This window comes from Urocitellus parryii, chromosome 8, assembly GCF_045843805.1.
Source record: "Urocitellus parryii isolate mUroPar1 chromosome 8, mUroPar1.hap1, whole genome shotgun sequence".
In the NCBI taxonomy this organism is placed as follows: domain Eukaryota; kingdom Metazoa; phylum Chordata; class Mammalia; order Rodentia; family Sciuridae; genus Urocitellus; species Urocitellus parryii.
The window spans coordinates 147,452,566-147,469,714 of record NC_135538.1 but is presented as its reverse complement, the minus strand read 5'-3'; the positions used below and the strand labels follow the sequence as shown (position 1 = coordinate 147,469,714).

The 17,149-nt window shown below is 42.7% G+C and overlaps 1 protein-coding gene across 6 annotated transcripts in view; it reads left to right on the top strand.

Annotated features, from left to right (window-relative positions):
• The first annotated feature begins 8,527 nt into the window (after positions 1 to 8,527).
• The window catches only part of Dek (DEK proto-oncogene), a 30,190-nt gene continuing 21,568 nt past the window's right edge, over positions 8,528 to 17,149 (top strand). For 2 of the 6 annotated variants that reach the window (XR_013344137.1, XM_026402196.2), the window contains exons 1-6: positions 8,530 to 8,732; positions 8,945 to 9,096; positions 12,022 to 12,123; positions 12,384 to 12,493; positions 14,091 to 14,185; positions 15,012 to 15,132. Coding sequence is in view for 5 of the 6 variants with exons in the window: in XM_026402196.2 (XP_026257981.2) it covers positions 8,952 to 9,096; positions 12,022 to 12,123; positions 12,384 to 12,493; positions 14,091 to 14,185; positions 15,012 to 15,132 (573 nt within the window). In the remaining variant the exon portion in view is untranslated. Of the gene's footprint in view, positions 8,733 to 8,860; positions 9,097 to 9,380; positions 9,604 to 12,021; positions 12,124 to 12,383; positions 12,494 to 14,090; positions 14,186 to 15,011; positions 15,133 to 17,149 lie in introns of those variants that run through there. The other 4 variants (XM_077801671.1, XM_026402197.2, XM_026402198.2 and 1 more) reach the window with 4 other exon arrangements.

Sequence of the window (17,149 nt, the reverse complement as noted above, 5' to 3'; positions counted from 1 at the left end):
TAAGAATCATGATGTAAAAACATGCCTACAGGGGGCTGGGGTTGTGGCTCAATGGTAGAGCACTTGCCTAGCATGTGTGAGGCACTGGGTTTGACTCTCAGCGCCACATATAGAATAAAATGAGTAAAATAAAGGTCCATCAACAACTAAACTAAAAAAAATTTAAAAAAAAATAACACGCCTACAAGAATTCTTCATCTATCTGTATGGAGGGTGGATACTGGATTGGGAATGGGGACGGAAGAGTATTTCAGGAGGCCAAGGGGAAGGACAGCTCTTCAGAAACTGCACTTCAGCAAGACAACTCAGTATCTGTTTGCTCTAAGGGCAGACATGCAATTAGCACCACAGTAAAGACATGAGCAGAGCACTAAGGGGCACAGTGAAGGGAGGGACCAGTGTCTCGGCTTCAGAGACAGGAGGAAGGCTCCATTCAAAACAGTGTTTAAGAAGAGAAGGAAAAAAAGAAAAAGAAAATAGAAGACAATGTTTTGAATCTTCCTAGATTAATCTGCTTGCCTGTCATACAGCTAGTCTATAGGATTTTTTTCCTTGTTTGGTAGACTAGTTTTTTGGTAAGAAAAGGGAAAGCAGAGACTTCAGGGAAAGAGCAGTAGGAGACTATTCAGTTCAATCGAGAGCTGATATGGCCTGAAATAAAATGGGGTGGATATGAGAGATATTTAGGGGTGTAGAATCCAGATTTCTTGATGTGAGGAGTTGAAAACAAGGAGATGTCAGAGATGACTTCAAATTGTTAAGCTCAAACTACAAGGTAGACAATAACGAGATTAAATAAAATCAGTAAAAGGGAAGATATTTACTACAGAATAAATTAAGTTTTTTATAATGTAGACTTTCAAATATTGTTGAGATATTGAGTGAAAGTATTCAATAAGCGTTTGTTATTAGTGTGATGCTCAAAGAAAGAGTATTTTGTTGAATGTATTGACTTGTTTTTTATAAATCCAGGCCCATTGATATCGTGAGTATGATGAGATCAGCCGTGGAAATCAGGTATAAGGAAAGAGCTAAGGGCTCTTCATGATGAGAGCACGCCAGACAGGAGAGCTAGCAAAGGAGGAGAAGCAAGAGAGAGCAATGTCCTGGAAGTCAAGAGAAAGTAACTGTTTGCAAGAAGGAGAGGGAAACAGCGTGAAATGCTGTGTGGACCTGATATCAGAGGAGAATTCAAGAGGCCTTCAAAGCACCTGTAATCCCAGCGACTTGGGAGGCTGAGGTAGGAGGACTGCAAGATCAAAGCCAGGCTCGGCAACTTAGCCAAGCCCTAAGCAACATGGCCAAGCCCTAACTCAGTGATACCCAGTCTCAAAATATAAAGCGAGGCCCTCGGGAACTTATTGAGACCCTTTCTCAAAATATAAAATAAAAATGACTGGGGATGATGTGGCTCAGTAGTTATGCATCCTAGTACAAAAAAAAAAAAAAAAAAAAAATGGACCAGGGATGTAGCTCAGTGCAAAAATACCCCTGGGTTCAATCCCTAGTTCAAAAAGAAAAAGAATAAAAGCCTTTCACTTTGACTATTGGAGGTCTTTGTTCATCTCTGAGAGCATTTTTACTGGAATGGTGGGCAATGACAGTGCATCACTGCAGATGAAAGCTTCTCACTCTTAGCACTACTGAGTTTGGTACCAGGTGATTCCTTGCTGTGTGGGGCTGCCCTGGGCTTGTTAACAGCACCCATGGCCTCTACTCACTAATGTCAGTAACACCTCTCCCCAGTTTTGTTTTCTTTTGTGGTGCTGGGGACAGTACCACAGCCGCGCACCCGCAGCACTAGGCAAGCACTCTGTCACTGAGCTGTAGTGACAGAGTTCACTATGGGGGAAGGGTGCCCCTACACACCTCAGACCCACTGTACTATACTGGATCCTGGGTGTCTCACACAGGCCCACAAGTTCGAGGATTGGTCCCCAGCTTGGGGATGAGAACTTCTAGGGGTGGGGCCTAGCAGGAGGCCTTCATTGCCGGTGTGCCCTTAAAGGAGACTGTGGGACACTGATCTCTCTTTCCTTTCTCTGCTATGAGGTAAGTGGTTCGGCTGTGCCATAATGCCATGCCTCACCACAGACCCCAAAGCAACAGGGACGATCCACCACGAACGGAAACCTCCAAAAGTGTGATCCAAAATGAAACTGTCCTGAGTTGATTATCTCAGGTATTTGTTACAGTGACAGTTCACTAACACAGACATGCATAGGAGAGAGATACAATAAGTATATTTCTCAAAAAATATTTTAGGAGGTGGCATCATCTTTTTTTTTTCTTTTTGTAATTTGAAAATATCTCCTTACTCTAAATTTAATTTCTTAAACCCAAGTTGCCTGTGGGACATGTACATACTCAAACCCTCCATAGTTCCCTTAAAGAATAAATTACAATATTTTATTTATAAAAGTCTAGATTCAAAATAAACTTATAAGACTATCTTAGAGTTAGACATATCTATTTTCTAAGATAATACTTCATTTTGAGTCCGGTAACTGTTGAGGACATCTAGCCCACTTTAGTGGTATGATCTAGCCACCATGATGACATTAAATACACCATATGCAGAAAAGCCCCTCCTGCTGAGATGATCTCTTTATTTTACAGCAAATAAACACCTACCAAAGCTTCTCTGTTTGGTTTCATTACATGGAACAGCTGATAAGATATATTAATGAAATGTGTTACAAATGATACCTATAAAGTTTAGAGTGAAATTGACTAATTTCACTAGGGCAGAAGCTGGGTAACCACTCATCCTTTGTTCTCCAAGTTTTCTAGTCTCACTACCATTTCCCTCCTCTTCTCTAGCTGCTTACTTGGCCATTTTCAGGCAAGCGTATCCAGTTTATCATCAACCAACTGGTCACTGTTGCATTCAGATATTCTCAAGCCTAATCTCAAATTACCAAACTATGTACTTGGGCTAACTCTTTCTACCAAAATAGAGTATGATATCTTGTTTTTAGAAGAACCAAATGTCACTGTATTTATAAGTGTCACTGTATTTATAATTATGACCTGGTTTAAAAAAGTTCTGGCCATCAGCTTATTCAAGCCACATTAATTTACTGAGTGGATATTGCTAGATAGTCTCTAAATAGCATGTAGACAACAGATGCATACCACTGTCTAAGAACCAAAACAGGGTGCATTTCAATTAGACCAATATTTTTAGAGCGTTTACTATATGTCAGGCACTGTGCCAAGCATTGGGAGAGCATAATGAAACCCTTCATGAAGCTCACAGCCTGGAATAGATAGATATGTTCATACAAGAGCTAGATATGTGTGTGAGAAAGATTGGCAGGTGCATGCAATGAATGTAAAAACTTTTCAAAGGCAAAATGAGAGAAATTTTAAGAACTGGTGTTTTAATGATTACTAAAATAAAGCCAACAGGTATTTTCAGGCACATCCTTTGTTCATTCCAATTGGTCCAGACAAGGTTGCAATTACTGGCTCCTTCCACAGCAGGGGCAGCAGTACTCATTACGGATTCCCTCTGCGCCCTCAGGGGGAATCCTCTGCCTGATCTGGCCATTGACCACTGGAAAGACTAATAGAAGGGCCTTGGGTGTGAGTTCTCCTGCTCTCTTCCTCACCACCATGAACATGAAGGACTGTGTTGAGGTGATAGGTTCTCAGGATCAAAGTGGCCTGGAGCAATGAGTAAACCGAGTGAATGGAAGGAAGCTGGGGAAGAGCTGCCTGAACTGACCAGAGAGCTTCATAGAGCAAAAATGTATAACTGACTTTTAAGCCACTGAAATAGGCTATCTATCCTAATACACTTTCTGATCACATTAATAAGAAAATGCTGGATCTTCATAATAAGAGTTTATTTTGGCTTGCATTCATTCATTAGGCAAATAATTACTGACCCCTACTCTGAATTAGGCACTGCCTTTGGCACTGAGAATAGAGTGATGACCAAGAAAAAGGAAGCCTGCTGCCTCGGGAGCTTGTTTTAGTGGGGAGCTTCAGGTAGTGATAAATGCAGCAAAGGGGAAAAGACCTTACTTGGTAATCCTGCCCCCTCTGACTAAGCTTGTCCTTCTCATGTCCCTTCTTCCCTCCTTACTCAGCAGACTCCATGGTCTGTCACTATATTCACTGTTACCCTTCTCTCCTTTAAACCCCTGCCTGCTTGCCGGCCTTTTCCATTTTGCACCTACTCCCAGGCAGCTGAACGTGGCTGGAGAAAACACTAATGCTAACTGGTCTCAGTTTGAGGCACAAACCTCAATGGGTCCTCGCAGCTGCCTGGCAGCCCTACTCCTCTGTCTCCCATTCACTCCCAGCTGCCTGGCAACACTACTCCTGTATCTCCCTCATTCAGCTCACATTTTCTCTTTCTTGAAACCTCTAATAGTCTTCTTCCATACTCACAGTCAATGGTTTTGCTCCTGATTCCAATGAGAAATTTAAAGGAATAAGAACTAGTAAAATTCCCACTATCTCTGCCAACCTCCACCCCACATATGCATTCGTATGTTGTCTTCCCTCCCATTAATCTGTTGCTATGTTTGAATATGTCCCCAAACTTCACATGTTGGAAACTTAATCCCCAAATTCATATGCTGTTGGTATTTGGGGATGAGGCCTTTAAGGATGTAATTAGGGTTCGGTAATATGGTAGGCATGAGGCTCCCAGGATGGAATTGGTAGCTATCTAAGTAGAGGAGGCCAGACCTGAGCTGGCCCAAGTTTGCTCTGTCTCAGCACCTGAGGCCCTCTATTAGCATGCAGCAGGAAGGCCCTCCCCAGGGACTCAGCAGATCTTGGCACCATGCCCTTGGACTTCCCAGCCTCCAGAACAGCTATGCAAACTCTACAACTCTCCTCTATTCCTTTAAATTACCACGTCTTTGGTATTTTTGTTATAACAAGAGAAAACAGATTAAGAGATGTGAAGAAACCGTTCACTGCCCAATGAAGGACAATTCCCCCTGTGCACTAGATCCCATCTCCTGTCCCCCAGATCCTTCCTCCACAGCCTGCAGTAGGCAGACAGCCCCCACTGTCAGCTCCTTCCGGATCTGCCAAAGCTGCGGTCCCTTCAAGGAGGTCACGCTGTTCCTGGGCAGCCTACATGCAGTGCCTGCACAGTGTGGGGAATAAAAGCCCAGTCATTCAGGACACATAGAAGCAGTGCTCGCTGCACAGCTCCCCAGGGGTTGGCTGAGTGTTGTCAGGTCAGCTTTGCAGTCTGACCTATTCCTCTGCCCCGTCTCATTTCCTCTCCTTTCCTCTCAGTGCAGAGCATTGTTCATTCAGCAACAATACAGAAAACACTTGGTACCCCAAATTCTTCTTCAGCATCTGCTTACAGAAAACCCAACCTGACATACCTACTTTAAGTTGGCTCCTGCTTATGACCCCTGCCTCTCTCCCATCACCGAATTTTCTCTCTTTTGCAATACTTGGAATTGAACCTGGGGTGATTTACCATGAGGTACATCTTCAGCACTTTTTATTTTATTTTTTAAATTCTGAGACTGAGCTAGCTGGGCACAGTGGTTCATGCCTGTAATCCCAGTGGCTAGGTAGGCTGAGACAGGAGGATCATGAGTTCAAAGCCAGCCTTAGCAATTTAGTGAGGCCCTCAGAAACTTAGTGAGACCCTGTCTCAAAATAAAAAAAAAATAAAAAGGTTAGGGATTATGGCTCAGTAGTTAAGCACCCCTTGTTTCAATCTCTTGATACCAAATAAAATAAAATTCTGGAGCTGGGACTCACTAAATTGCCTCCAAGTTGCTGGGATGACAAGTGTGAACCAGCACACCTGGCTTCTGTAAGATACCCTTTTTGTGTGTGTCTGTGATACTATGGACTGAACCCAGGCATGCTCTACCACTTAGCTACATCCTCCCCCCATTTTTATGTGTTGTTTTGAGACAGCATCTCACAAAGTTGGCCAGGTTTGCCTGCAACTTGCAATCTTCCTGCCCTAGCCTCCTGAGTGGCTGGCATCATAGGCTGCACCTCGGTGCCCAGTTCTGAACTTTCCCCTTTCTCCTGATTCATTTCCATCATCATACAAATACACAGTAACATCTCCCTTCCTAAAAAAAAGAACTAAACTTGCTTTGCCCTACAATTTGTCTCTTTCCTGTTAACCAAATTCCCAGATAGAGTGTCCACATGCATTCCTTGCACCCCATACCTAGCACCTCACACTGACCACCCCACAGAGACAGCTCATCTGCGTCGCTGACAACACAACACTGTTGTATCCAATGCTCACTCCCAGTTCACATCTCATCTGACCTAGAGCAGCACCTGACCCAGTCAATCACCCTCCCCTCAGAAGACACTCCTTTGTCACTTGGCTTCTGGGACACAGCTTCTATTTGAGCCTCCCCCGACTTCACTGGTTTAGTTGATCTTCTCATCTCCTTTTTTGGCTCCTCTCTCTCCAGAAGCTGCAAACACTGCAGGACTCGGGGTACAATCTTGAACCTCTCTCCTCACTGGCCACCTGTATTCACTGTCCATGATCTCATCTAGTCTCAGAGCTACTACGTTTACATCTTGAGCTAGAGCCGTGTCCTTGAATGCCAGGCTCTTATATCCAACTGCCTATTCAGAATTTCCATTTATATGCTCACCAAAATCTCAAACCTAACATGCTTAAGACAACACAACTGGTTCCCACAGGTCCCTCCCCTGAAGAAAAAAAAGAAAGCCCTGCATGGGTGACTTGGCCCTGATTCTAACCCCCACATACAATATGTTAGAGAATTCTTCAGACGGTGTCTAGTCTCTCTCCACTACTCTCATTTTCTTAAGTTCTCTTTTCAAATGTCATCTTCCTTAATGCAAGGATTAAGATCTTCATTAATCATCAAATATATAAAATAAAATATAATCCACCTTAATGTTACCTCTTATCTCCTTTAATCTGATTTTTATAACTATTTGTCACAAAATATATTCGCTGAGTTGTTCACTGTCTCCACAATAATGTCAGCTTCTAGACGGCAGGTACTTCGTATCGCTCTAACCAGGGGGCGCTCTACCAATGAGCTGCATCCTTTGTTTTTTATTTTGAGACAGGGTCTAGGCGAAGTTGCTCAGGCTGGCCTCAAATTTAGAATTGTCCTGCCTCAGCCTCCCAGGCAGCTGGGATTACAGGCATGAGCCACCTTGCCTGGCTCAATTAATATTCTTGAATGAATGAGAAGAAAGGGTAAGGAACTATTGGTGGGTCTTGGATGGAAAATGACTCGAGTAAAGAGCTAAATGGGAAGGAGGCAGTCATCTGAGAACTCAAAGAGCAAAGCAGTCCTAGCAAACACAAAACAAAACAAAAAACTAGCAAGTGTAAGGCCCCAAAGTGAAAATGAACTTGGCCTCATGGAGCATTAAAAAAAAAAAAAAAAAAAAAAAAAGGCTTATGTGGCTTTGCAACATCCAACCTTGTCAGAGACCAGAGGAGAGAGGTCGTCGGCAACCGAATTACACAGAGTTTTATCAACCAGGACAAGAATTCTGCATTTTATTCCAAGTATGATGGGGATCCACTGGAGAGTTTTCCAGCAAGAGAGTACCTAATTTGAAAATTTTTTAGAAAGCTCACTTTGGCTGTTGCGTGAGTAGGGGGGGGGATTAGGCGTCAGCCATAGGAAGGTGCGATTTAGTGACAGGCTTCCCAGCAGAAGAGAGTGCACAGGATTCGAGCCCAGACCGTCGAGAGGGAAATGAAATTCGCGAGTAGGAAGGACAGGATTTGCGTGTGTCCGGGATAGCTGCACAAAAGGACAAGAAAGGAGCCAAGGAAGATGTCTAATTTCTGCCCCGATTAAAGCCATCGAGTAAAGGAATCCTTGGGCAGCTATTGGCTGGGGAGCTGGGAGAAAACGGTGGCCATCACCAACGGAAGGGGGCCACTGGAAGGGGAGACACTGCATGGCTTTTGGAGCACGGCGTTTAGGTGCCTGCGGAGGTGCGCCGGGGCTCGGCTGCAGGAACTCGGGGCTTCCTCGGTGACTGGAGGGAGGGAGGGCCCGCCACCTGGACCGGCTGCAATCCACTCGAGTGGCGGGTGCAGGGAACCCCTAAGGGCGCGGGATCTTTTTCCTGACAGTGCACGTACCAGTGACGGGACCCTCGGAGGCAGACCCGGGAGTCCTTCCCCGACCGGGTCCGGAAGTCGCCCTGGAGTGACCCGCCTCGGGGAAGGGCTGCCGAGGGCGACTTCGGGGATTCGCGAACTTCTCTGCCCCCGCCCCCCCGCCGCCCCCGCCCCGGCCCGGGACCGCTCATCCTCTTTTCCGGGAACCCACCGTGGCGAGGACCAGCACGCAGGCCCCCTAGCGTCCTTCCGTCCGCTCTGCGCGCCGGGCCGGCTCGCCGCCCGCTCCGCCCGCCGCTCGGGGCGCGCCCCACCCGCGCCCCCGGCGCCGCCCCCTCCGCCCGCGGCCGGGAGACCCCTCGCGCCCCGCCCGTGCGCCCCGCGGCCAGCGGAAGCCCGCCGCCCCGCCCCGCCCCGCGCCCGCCAACTCGCAGCCCGCGGCTCTGATTGGCCGCCGCCTTCCCGCTCTCCTTCCCGAACCGCCATTTTGAAAATCTTGTTGATTCTGTGGAGCGGCGCGCGCGGCGCGAGCGTCACGCCAGACAGCGACCCGCGCGCCTTCCCGTCGGCGTCGGCCCCGCCGCCTTCTGCCGCCGCCTCGTGCTCTCGCGCTCCAGGCCTGCGGCGGCCGCGACCTGCGGTGAGGGCTGCGGCGGGCCGCGGGAGGCCGGGCCGGGGTGCTGCGGCCGGAGGGGGAGGGACGCGGCCATTTGGACGGCGGCCTGCGCGGGGGAGGGGACGCGGGCGCCCGGGGCCGGGAGGGCGGCGGCGGCGGCGGCGGCGGCGGGGAGCGCGCGGCCGCCCCGTCCTGGAGCGAGCGTCCGAGGCGCCCGGCTTTCTCCCCGCCCGCAGGTCCAGCATGTCCGCCTCGGCCTCTGCCGCGGACGGAGACGGCGCCCCCGCCCAGCCCGAGTCCGAGAAGGAGCCCGACCTGCCCGACCCCAGAGCGGAGAGCGAGGAGGAGGAGGAGGACGACGACGACGACGAGGACGAGGAGGAGAAAGGTGGGAGCCGCGCGGACCCGCAGGCGCCCCACGGCGCTGCGGGCGGGACCGGGCGGGCTGCGGTGCGGCGGCCCCGGGGCTGCGGTGCGGCGGCCCCGCCGTCGGCGCCCCGCGGGTCTCCGGGCGCATCTCTGCGGCGCGAAGTTGTGGTCGCGGCTCGCGTCGTCGGCGACAGTCCCGAGGTGCCGTCGCGCCCGCAGACCGGCCGTGCATTGGCTGAGCGCGAGCGGAGGCCCTCCCCCGCCGAGCGGCGCCTGGCCCCCGAGAGCTGTCGCTGCCGGAGAAAGTGGCTCCAGCGAAAGGGCGCCGCGAAAGTTCCGTGCAGCGGGGCCGCGGCCAGCCGCAGCCCGGGGAGGTGGCCCGCTCCCGGGGACGCTCCGGCGGGACTCCGAGGCCCGGCCCCGCAGCCTTTGCCGGGAGCCCTGTCCAGCTTCCTCTCTACCTGGAGTCCCTGGGAGGGCACCCAAGTTTGAAGCTTTGCAAACAAACCCGTATTTGACCGTTTCTGTAAGTCTGAATCCGCCACGGCCAGCATTTTATAACGCCTGGTGGTTGAGGATTGTGAGCCTTTTTTATGCCCCAGGGTAGGGGTGTGTTTGTATTTAACCACAGTCTGCATTTGATTATGAGTTTTAACATGAATTATTGCTGAATAGTTTTGTTATTTGTGATAAGCGACACTGGGCTGTGATACATCTGTTAACCAAAACTTTCTTGGCATTTTTTCCTCTGATCTTTTGTTTATTTTTCAGTCTTTCTAGAGTGGCTGGGTTGACATACCACAGAAATGGTCGTTTGTTTTGGTCAAGAAAAAAGAATTACAGAACTTATATAAATATACTGTGAATGGCCAAAATAGTGGTGCTTGGAAGGCTGGTGATAGTTCAGAAAAATGCCAGATTTTGTTCTAAAGAAATAGTTGGGTTTTAATGTTTTGTTGTTGTTTGGGGGTTTTTGTTTGTTTTAGGTACTGGGATTAAAGTGGGAGGGCACTCAACCACTGAGCCACATCCCCAGCCCTTTTTTGTATTTTACTTAGAGACAAGATCTCAGTGAACTGCTTAGCTCCTCAATAAGTTTCTGAGGCTGGCTTTGATACTCCTGCCTCAGTCCCAGCTGCTGGGATTACAAGCATGCCCCATGGAGGAAAGCTTAATATAGTTTATGTTTATGGCGCTGGAGCTTGAACCCAGGGCCCTGCTCATGCTAAACAAGCATCTGTCACTGAGCTCTTGTGACTTTTTTTTTTTTTAAGAACATAGTTTAGTATAAAGTTTATCTCCTAACAATTTTATGATATTCTGAGTAGTACCTTTTTACTCATTTGTAATGTTTCTGGAACACCTGTATGTACCCCTGAATACTTTAGTACAGAGTCATCTTGGAAGCAAGGCATTGAAATTGATGAAGTGTGTGTCAAATAAGGGGTTAGACTAGCCCAAAATGTCAATGACTTAGGGAGAAAAATGAGTGAGTTGACTGGTAGAAAGATGACTTGTAGTTTGCTTTCTTTGGCAAATAGGTATTTTCTGAAAAAATTTGCAGAGGTCAGCAAGTTTGGAGATGATTATGACTTACATTTTGGATGTATTGAGTCCCAGTACCCATAGGACGTGAAGTAGAGCTATGGTAGCTAGGTGTGTATTAGTTGATCTGAATCTCAGAAGAACACTCTGCCTAGAGTTACACTGGGTAGATGATAATCAGAAGCAAATGGTGTAAGTCACCAGGTATGAGACAGTCTGTTGATAATAGGGTGGCTTCATAGCCCTGGTTCCAGAATACCTGCTAGCATCCCTTTCTGATGCTTTATGTGCAAATTTTTATATCCCTAAATTTTATTTATCCTTCAGAGCCAGCACTAATGTTCGATCTTGTTTTCTTAGTCAAAAAAATAATACCTTCTTTACTCAAATAACTTATTTGTATCTTTTTAAAGGTGTTTTATCATCTTCTGCATTACAGCATGATATGGTAGACATGATCTCTTTCAAAAAAATGTTCAGTGTCTTCATCATCTGTTCATCCCCTTAGTATCATGTGCAGTGTTGCACAAAATAGGCATTTATTCCAATGAAAGAATCTTCAACAATATGCAGTTTTTAAAAATTTCCTTCTATTTTAACCAGTGGTTAATAGTTTTAGATAAGTAGCGTTTTAAACACGATTTTAAATAATGTTTTTGTATATATTATGTATTTCCTGTTTGGAGTGTGGTATGGAACTACTCTGAGCTACATTCTCCAACCCTTTTTTATTTTTTATTTTGAGACAGAGTCTTACCAAGTTGCCCAGGTGAAGTCCAACTTGTGATTCTCCTGCCTTATCCTCTGGAGTAGCTGAGATTATAGGTGTACACTACTGTGCCCAGCCAAATTTTTCTTCTTCTTTTTAAAGACAGTCTCGACTAAATAGAACTCATTTTTTTTTTTTTTTCAGAGTGATTTACGGGCCATCATTATGAACATTATTTATATCACATCACGTTAAGGGTTGGCCAGTCGATTGTATATTTAAACTTACATTATCTGACAACAGGTAACAGGCACCAAAATATAGTTAAGTCTACAGCAGTTTGTAACAAGGTATTGTGTATTTTATGAAGAATAAGAAGAGAGAAGTTCAATGGCCCCAAACGCAAAGAAATGATGAAATGAAAATAGTAATAATTATAATTAGATCATTACACATTGTATGTGCATATTGAATTATCACAGTACACCTTGGAAATAAGTACAATTATGAAAAGAAAAATTAAAAATAAGCTTAAAATTGCTGGGCGCATGCCTGTAATCCCAGCAGCTTGGAAGGCTGAGGCAAGAGGATCGTGAGTTCAAAGCCAGCCTTGGCAAAAGCGAAGTAAAAAATTTCTGTGATGTTTCATCTTTTATGTCATTTACTTCTCAAAATTAATTTTCTATCTAGAAAAAAGTCTCATTGTGGAAGGCAAGAGGGAAAAGAAAAAAGTAGAGAGGCTGACAATGCAAGTGTCTTCCTTACAAAGAGAGCCATTTACAATTGCACAAGGTGAGTTTATTATTTTTTTCATTTTATGGTGAAAATGCCCAAATATGCAAAAATATGGTTAGCCTTGCTTGTTATTAGCAGGGTATTTAGCCTTAAGTAAATAGTAATATATTCTTGACTTAATTTTATTTGCCTCATTAAAGCAAAGTTATATGTAAATTATGCTGTAAAATAATTGTCAATAAAACAATTTTATAAATGTATTAATTAAGGGGTATTTATGTGTTTTTTGTTGGTTTGCTGTTTTATTTTGTTTTAAGGAAAGGGGCAGAAACTTTGTGAAATTGAAAGGATACATTTCTTTCTGAGCAAGAAAAAAACGGACGAACTTAGAAATCTACACAAACTGCTTTACAACAGACCAGGCACTGTAAGACCTTTTTAAAAATAACCTTTAATCTGTTTTCTCTTTTGTGTATTAAAATGCTTTAATGATAGGACCATAATTTTAGTTTTGCAAAACTGGTTGATAATTTCATTTCTGTACAGTTGAGCACACTGACACACATACTTGCTATTACTTGTCACAGGTCACATAGTTGGATAGTAACAATTAGGACTATAATATTCAGGGCTCTTTGTGGTTGTTTCTTATTCCTAACTGAAATTTTAAAGTATGATTATTTTAGTAATCTTTAAATATATTACATTAGGGTTGTAATATATTTAAAGATAATCTTTAAATATATTACAACCCTAATGTAATATATTTAAAGATTTTTGTTTTTTTTTTTGAAGTACTAGGGATTGAATCCAGGGGTGCTCAATCACTGAGCTACATTATTATCCCTTGTTATTTTGATATAGGGTCTCACTAAGTTGCAAAGGGTGGCCTCAAACTTGGGATCCTCCTGCCTCACTCTGAGTGGCTAGGATTACAGGTGTGTGCTACCATGCCTGGTCAGAAATTTTATTTTTTGGATATTCTGGCCTTTGAGAATAAATAATTCAGTATAATTGTATCTCATTTTGTACAAATACCTGATAGCAATGTGGGTGGTACTTCTTTGCCAAAGAAACTTAATACTATATACAACTCAGTGTTCTATACAATTAAGGCAACTTTATTTTGTGTTGTACATGGGGAAAGTAAAAGTTTGGTGTTATTAGAATAGAATGTCTGAAGCCTGACATAATTTATTTCCTCATGTGTTAATCTCTTTTAATCATCACAACAATATTAATTTACACAATTCTCATAACTAGTAAATGGTATTAACTTTGGAATACCAAAGAGTAGCTTTACTTTTCAAAGAGTAAAGTCCTTGACTTCTGATTTGGAAAATAAGAATTATGAGTAGTAACTTGTATTGCTTATGGAAAGGACATCTGTATGTGTGTTACTGAGGTTAACCCAGGGGCTTGTGTGTATTAGGCAAGCAAGCACTCTTACCACTGGGCTTCTTTCCTAGCCCTTAAAAAAAAAAAATATTTTGAGACAGTATCTATAAATTGTCCAACTTGGCCTTGAAAATACAGTCTTCCTGCCTCAACCTCCTGAGTAGCTGGGATTATAGGTGTGTGCAACCACACCTGACAGAACAGATGCCCATTTATTTATTTATTGGTACCTGGGATTGAACTCAGGGGCTTTCTTTCTTTCTTTATTGGTACCGGGGATTGAACCCAGGGGCATTCAACCACCCAGCCTCATTGTTGCTGAGGCTGGCTTTGAACTTGTGATCCTCTTGTCTCAGCCTCCTGAGACACTGGGATTACAGGCATGTACCACCATGCCCAGCAACAGATGTCTTTTTAATCAGTAAATTTCCAAATTTCCTGGGACTATTAGATAACAGTTTTGTTAAAAGTCCCCAAATGAAAAGTAATTGTTATAATGGTAACATTAGTAATATTTTTCAATTTTGAATATATTGTAACTTAAAGACAGGAAAATTAAGATGTTGGCTTTGAATTTTTTTTGTACATTGCTAGATAATAAATATCAATAATAAGAACATTTTCAGGTGTCCTCATTAAAGAAGAATGTGGGGCAGTTCAGTGGATTTCCATTTGAAAAAGGGAGTATCCAATACAAAAAGAAAGAAGAAATGTTGAAAAAGTAAGTCATTTTTGTAAATAATCATGTTTTAATCACTGTACTTTCTTGTTTTAATATTTAATTATAATACTTATGTAAATATACTTAAACATGAACACTTAAACATGTTTAGGTGCTATGATTTAACTTATTTTCATGGTGCTAACTTGGGATGTTTGTTAGTTTCTAGTGAATAGGAATTATCAAGATTATTGAAAAGCCTTAAATTTTTATTTCTAGAAGAAATGATACAGATTGATTATTCAGAGGGTCCAAAACTCTAAAGGAAATGTAGTGAAAAAAATCTTTCCAGTTCCTATCCTTGTCAGCTACTTTGTTTCTTTTAAACCATTTAAACTATTTTGAAGATGATCACTTCATAGAAACAGTGTTCTTCATAATGAAATAAGTTGATGTGCTTTCAGAGTTTTTGTTTTTTTAAATGCCTGTAGTTTAAATAATTAATAAAAATGATTACTGAGTTCTTCTTTGAAACATTGTCATAGTCTAAATGCCGAAGGAGAAGTATAAATTTAATTACTAGCCAGAAGAATTATCAAATTCTTTAATTTTATAGGTGAGAATCTTTTACATAATTTTCCAGTAAGTTTACTTAATTTATTCTTTTATGCCTTTAAACTTAACTGGTAAATGGCAGTTTCAGTGTTCTAATGCTCATGTGGTTCTACACTAGCTAAAAGTATTAAGAGTAAGATTCAGAGAAACATTGGCTGTTTGTTTTTCAATGTATCTGACAACCAGTTCTGTTGGCTGTTGCCATTGTATTGTGGGGAATGTTTATAAACTCCTATATAATCACCTTGGTTTTTCCCATTTTCTGTTTCAGATTTAGAAATGCCATGTTAAAGAGCATCTGTGAAGTTCTTGATTTGGAGAGATCTGGTGTAAATAGTGAACTAGTGAAGAGGATCTTGAATTTCCTAATGCATCCAAAGCCTTCTGGCAAAGTGAGGATCAGTTTTTACTATTTTAATGGTCTTTCTTTACTTTCTCTTTTCTATGAAACAGTATAATTGAACAGTAGTTTTGCACTTGGCATTCAGTAATAGTTGCTTTTATAAAGAATATACCTTCCATTGATAAAACTGCAACACTTCAAGATAGAACTAATATGGAAGGAATAGGAATATGTGCACTGGTGTCAATTATGACGGGTGTAAGATTAAGAAAAGTATATGTTAGATAGGACAAAAAATACAAAACTAGGGTTGTGTGTCTAGAAGGTCCTTGAAGAACAGAAACAGGTTGAGTATGAGGTGTTGCATCGGGCCAGGGATGGGAGTATAATCTTGTACTAAGGATAGAAAGGATGAGATGAACTGGTTGTTTTCTAGATCCTGGAATAAAGTTATGAGAAAGTGACAAAAAAGCTGAAAAACAAGTTTCCTGGATTGAGTTTCTAGAATCATCAGAGCTCTAGGAGCTGGGTAGGGAAGTAAAACAACCATGTAATTTTCCCATACTTCTTAAATTTTAAGTTTACCTTAATTATTCAACAGTAATCAATGACATTGGTGACTCAAAATGTCTGTTGAAATGTTACTTATATGATCTTGCATTTTCAGCTTGTTTTAGGTCTGTTGGCCAGTGTTCCATATTCCTTTCTCATTTCCATAGGAAAAGAAGTGTAAAGAGGTCTAGCAGGCCTGTAAAGGAGTTCACAGGGGGTGGGGGGGTGTGGAGAGCATGAAGAATCAAAATTAAGAATAACAGCTCTGGAGCTTTGGTTTGCCTGCTCTTGATCCCACTCTCCATTAGCTGTACAGGGACAGATAAAGGATAGTCAAGCTGCTACTTCAATTAAGCAGCTACTAACCCAAGGGGTATGATTTTTTTTGTTACATTAGTTTGGCTTACTTGAAGACAGATTTTATTTTCTAATTTTATACCTATACTTGTGTTTCTTAAGGATTTTGTATGGCAGGTTGATCCCAGAAGCAATTACTAACTAACTTTTATGTGGTGCTGAGGATTGAACCCAGTGCCTCCCATGTGCATGGCAAGTGCTGTACCACTGAGCCACAACCCCAGCCCATTCTTTGAAAATTAATGAGACAACTCAAGAGCTTTGGTTTATGAACAGTTTAATTTTCAAGTAATATTAACAAATATTTTGTGCAAAACATTTTCAAAAGAATTAGAAGAGTGGCATTATCTTGTTTTTGTGCCATCTAGTTAATATTGGCTTAAGAGAAAACAGCTCAATTCTCTTTTGCTTCTCATTCAGTCTCTTACAATTTACTGTTTTGCTTGAAATATACAAAGAAAATTCAGCCTCACACATGTATGTAGTTAGGACAAGAAATATTTTTTAAAATCCTCTTAGATGATGGTGGGTATTTTCTTTTGATAACAACAAAAAAAATCTGCAGTTGGTAGTTTCTTGGAGATTAGTTGTAATTTTTAATGTAGATCTGGAGACATGTGAATGAGCATGGGTCTTTTACCCATGTATGTTTTTGTAACATCATGCCTTTACCATTTGGGAAATAATACTTTCCTGGCTTACATAATGCAGATCTTCCAAATACTGACACATTTCATGAAGTATGTCAAAAGTCACGTTTGTCAATATATACACTATTTTGTCAGAAAAATCTTTAGATACTAGGAAATTACCGCATTCACAGTAGTAGAAGTGTTTTTTCCAAATTGCAATTTCTGCTTAGTTTTGTAAAATTTATTGGCAGTAAATACTGTCAGTTGTTTTCCTTGAAGTAACAGTTTTACCTGCTTGCTTTTGAAAACATGTCTATCAAATACCTAAATTCTGAATGTCTGTGTTTGTCAGTTCTTTTAAAAATTATGTTCCAGAGCTTGGGGTGTCGTTGTGGGTAGAGTGCTTGCCTAGCATGTGCAAGGCCCGGGATTTGATTCCCAGCATTGCCAAAAATAAAAATGATGTTCCATGAAAAAACCAGCTAGTTTAGCTCACATCTCAAAGAATTGCACAAATACTTTCCT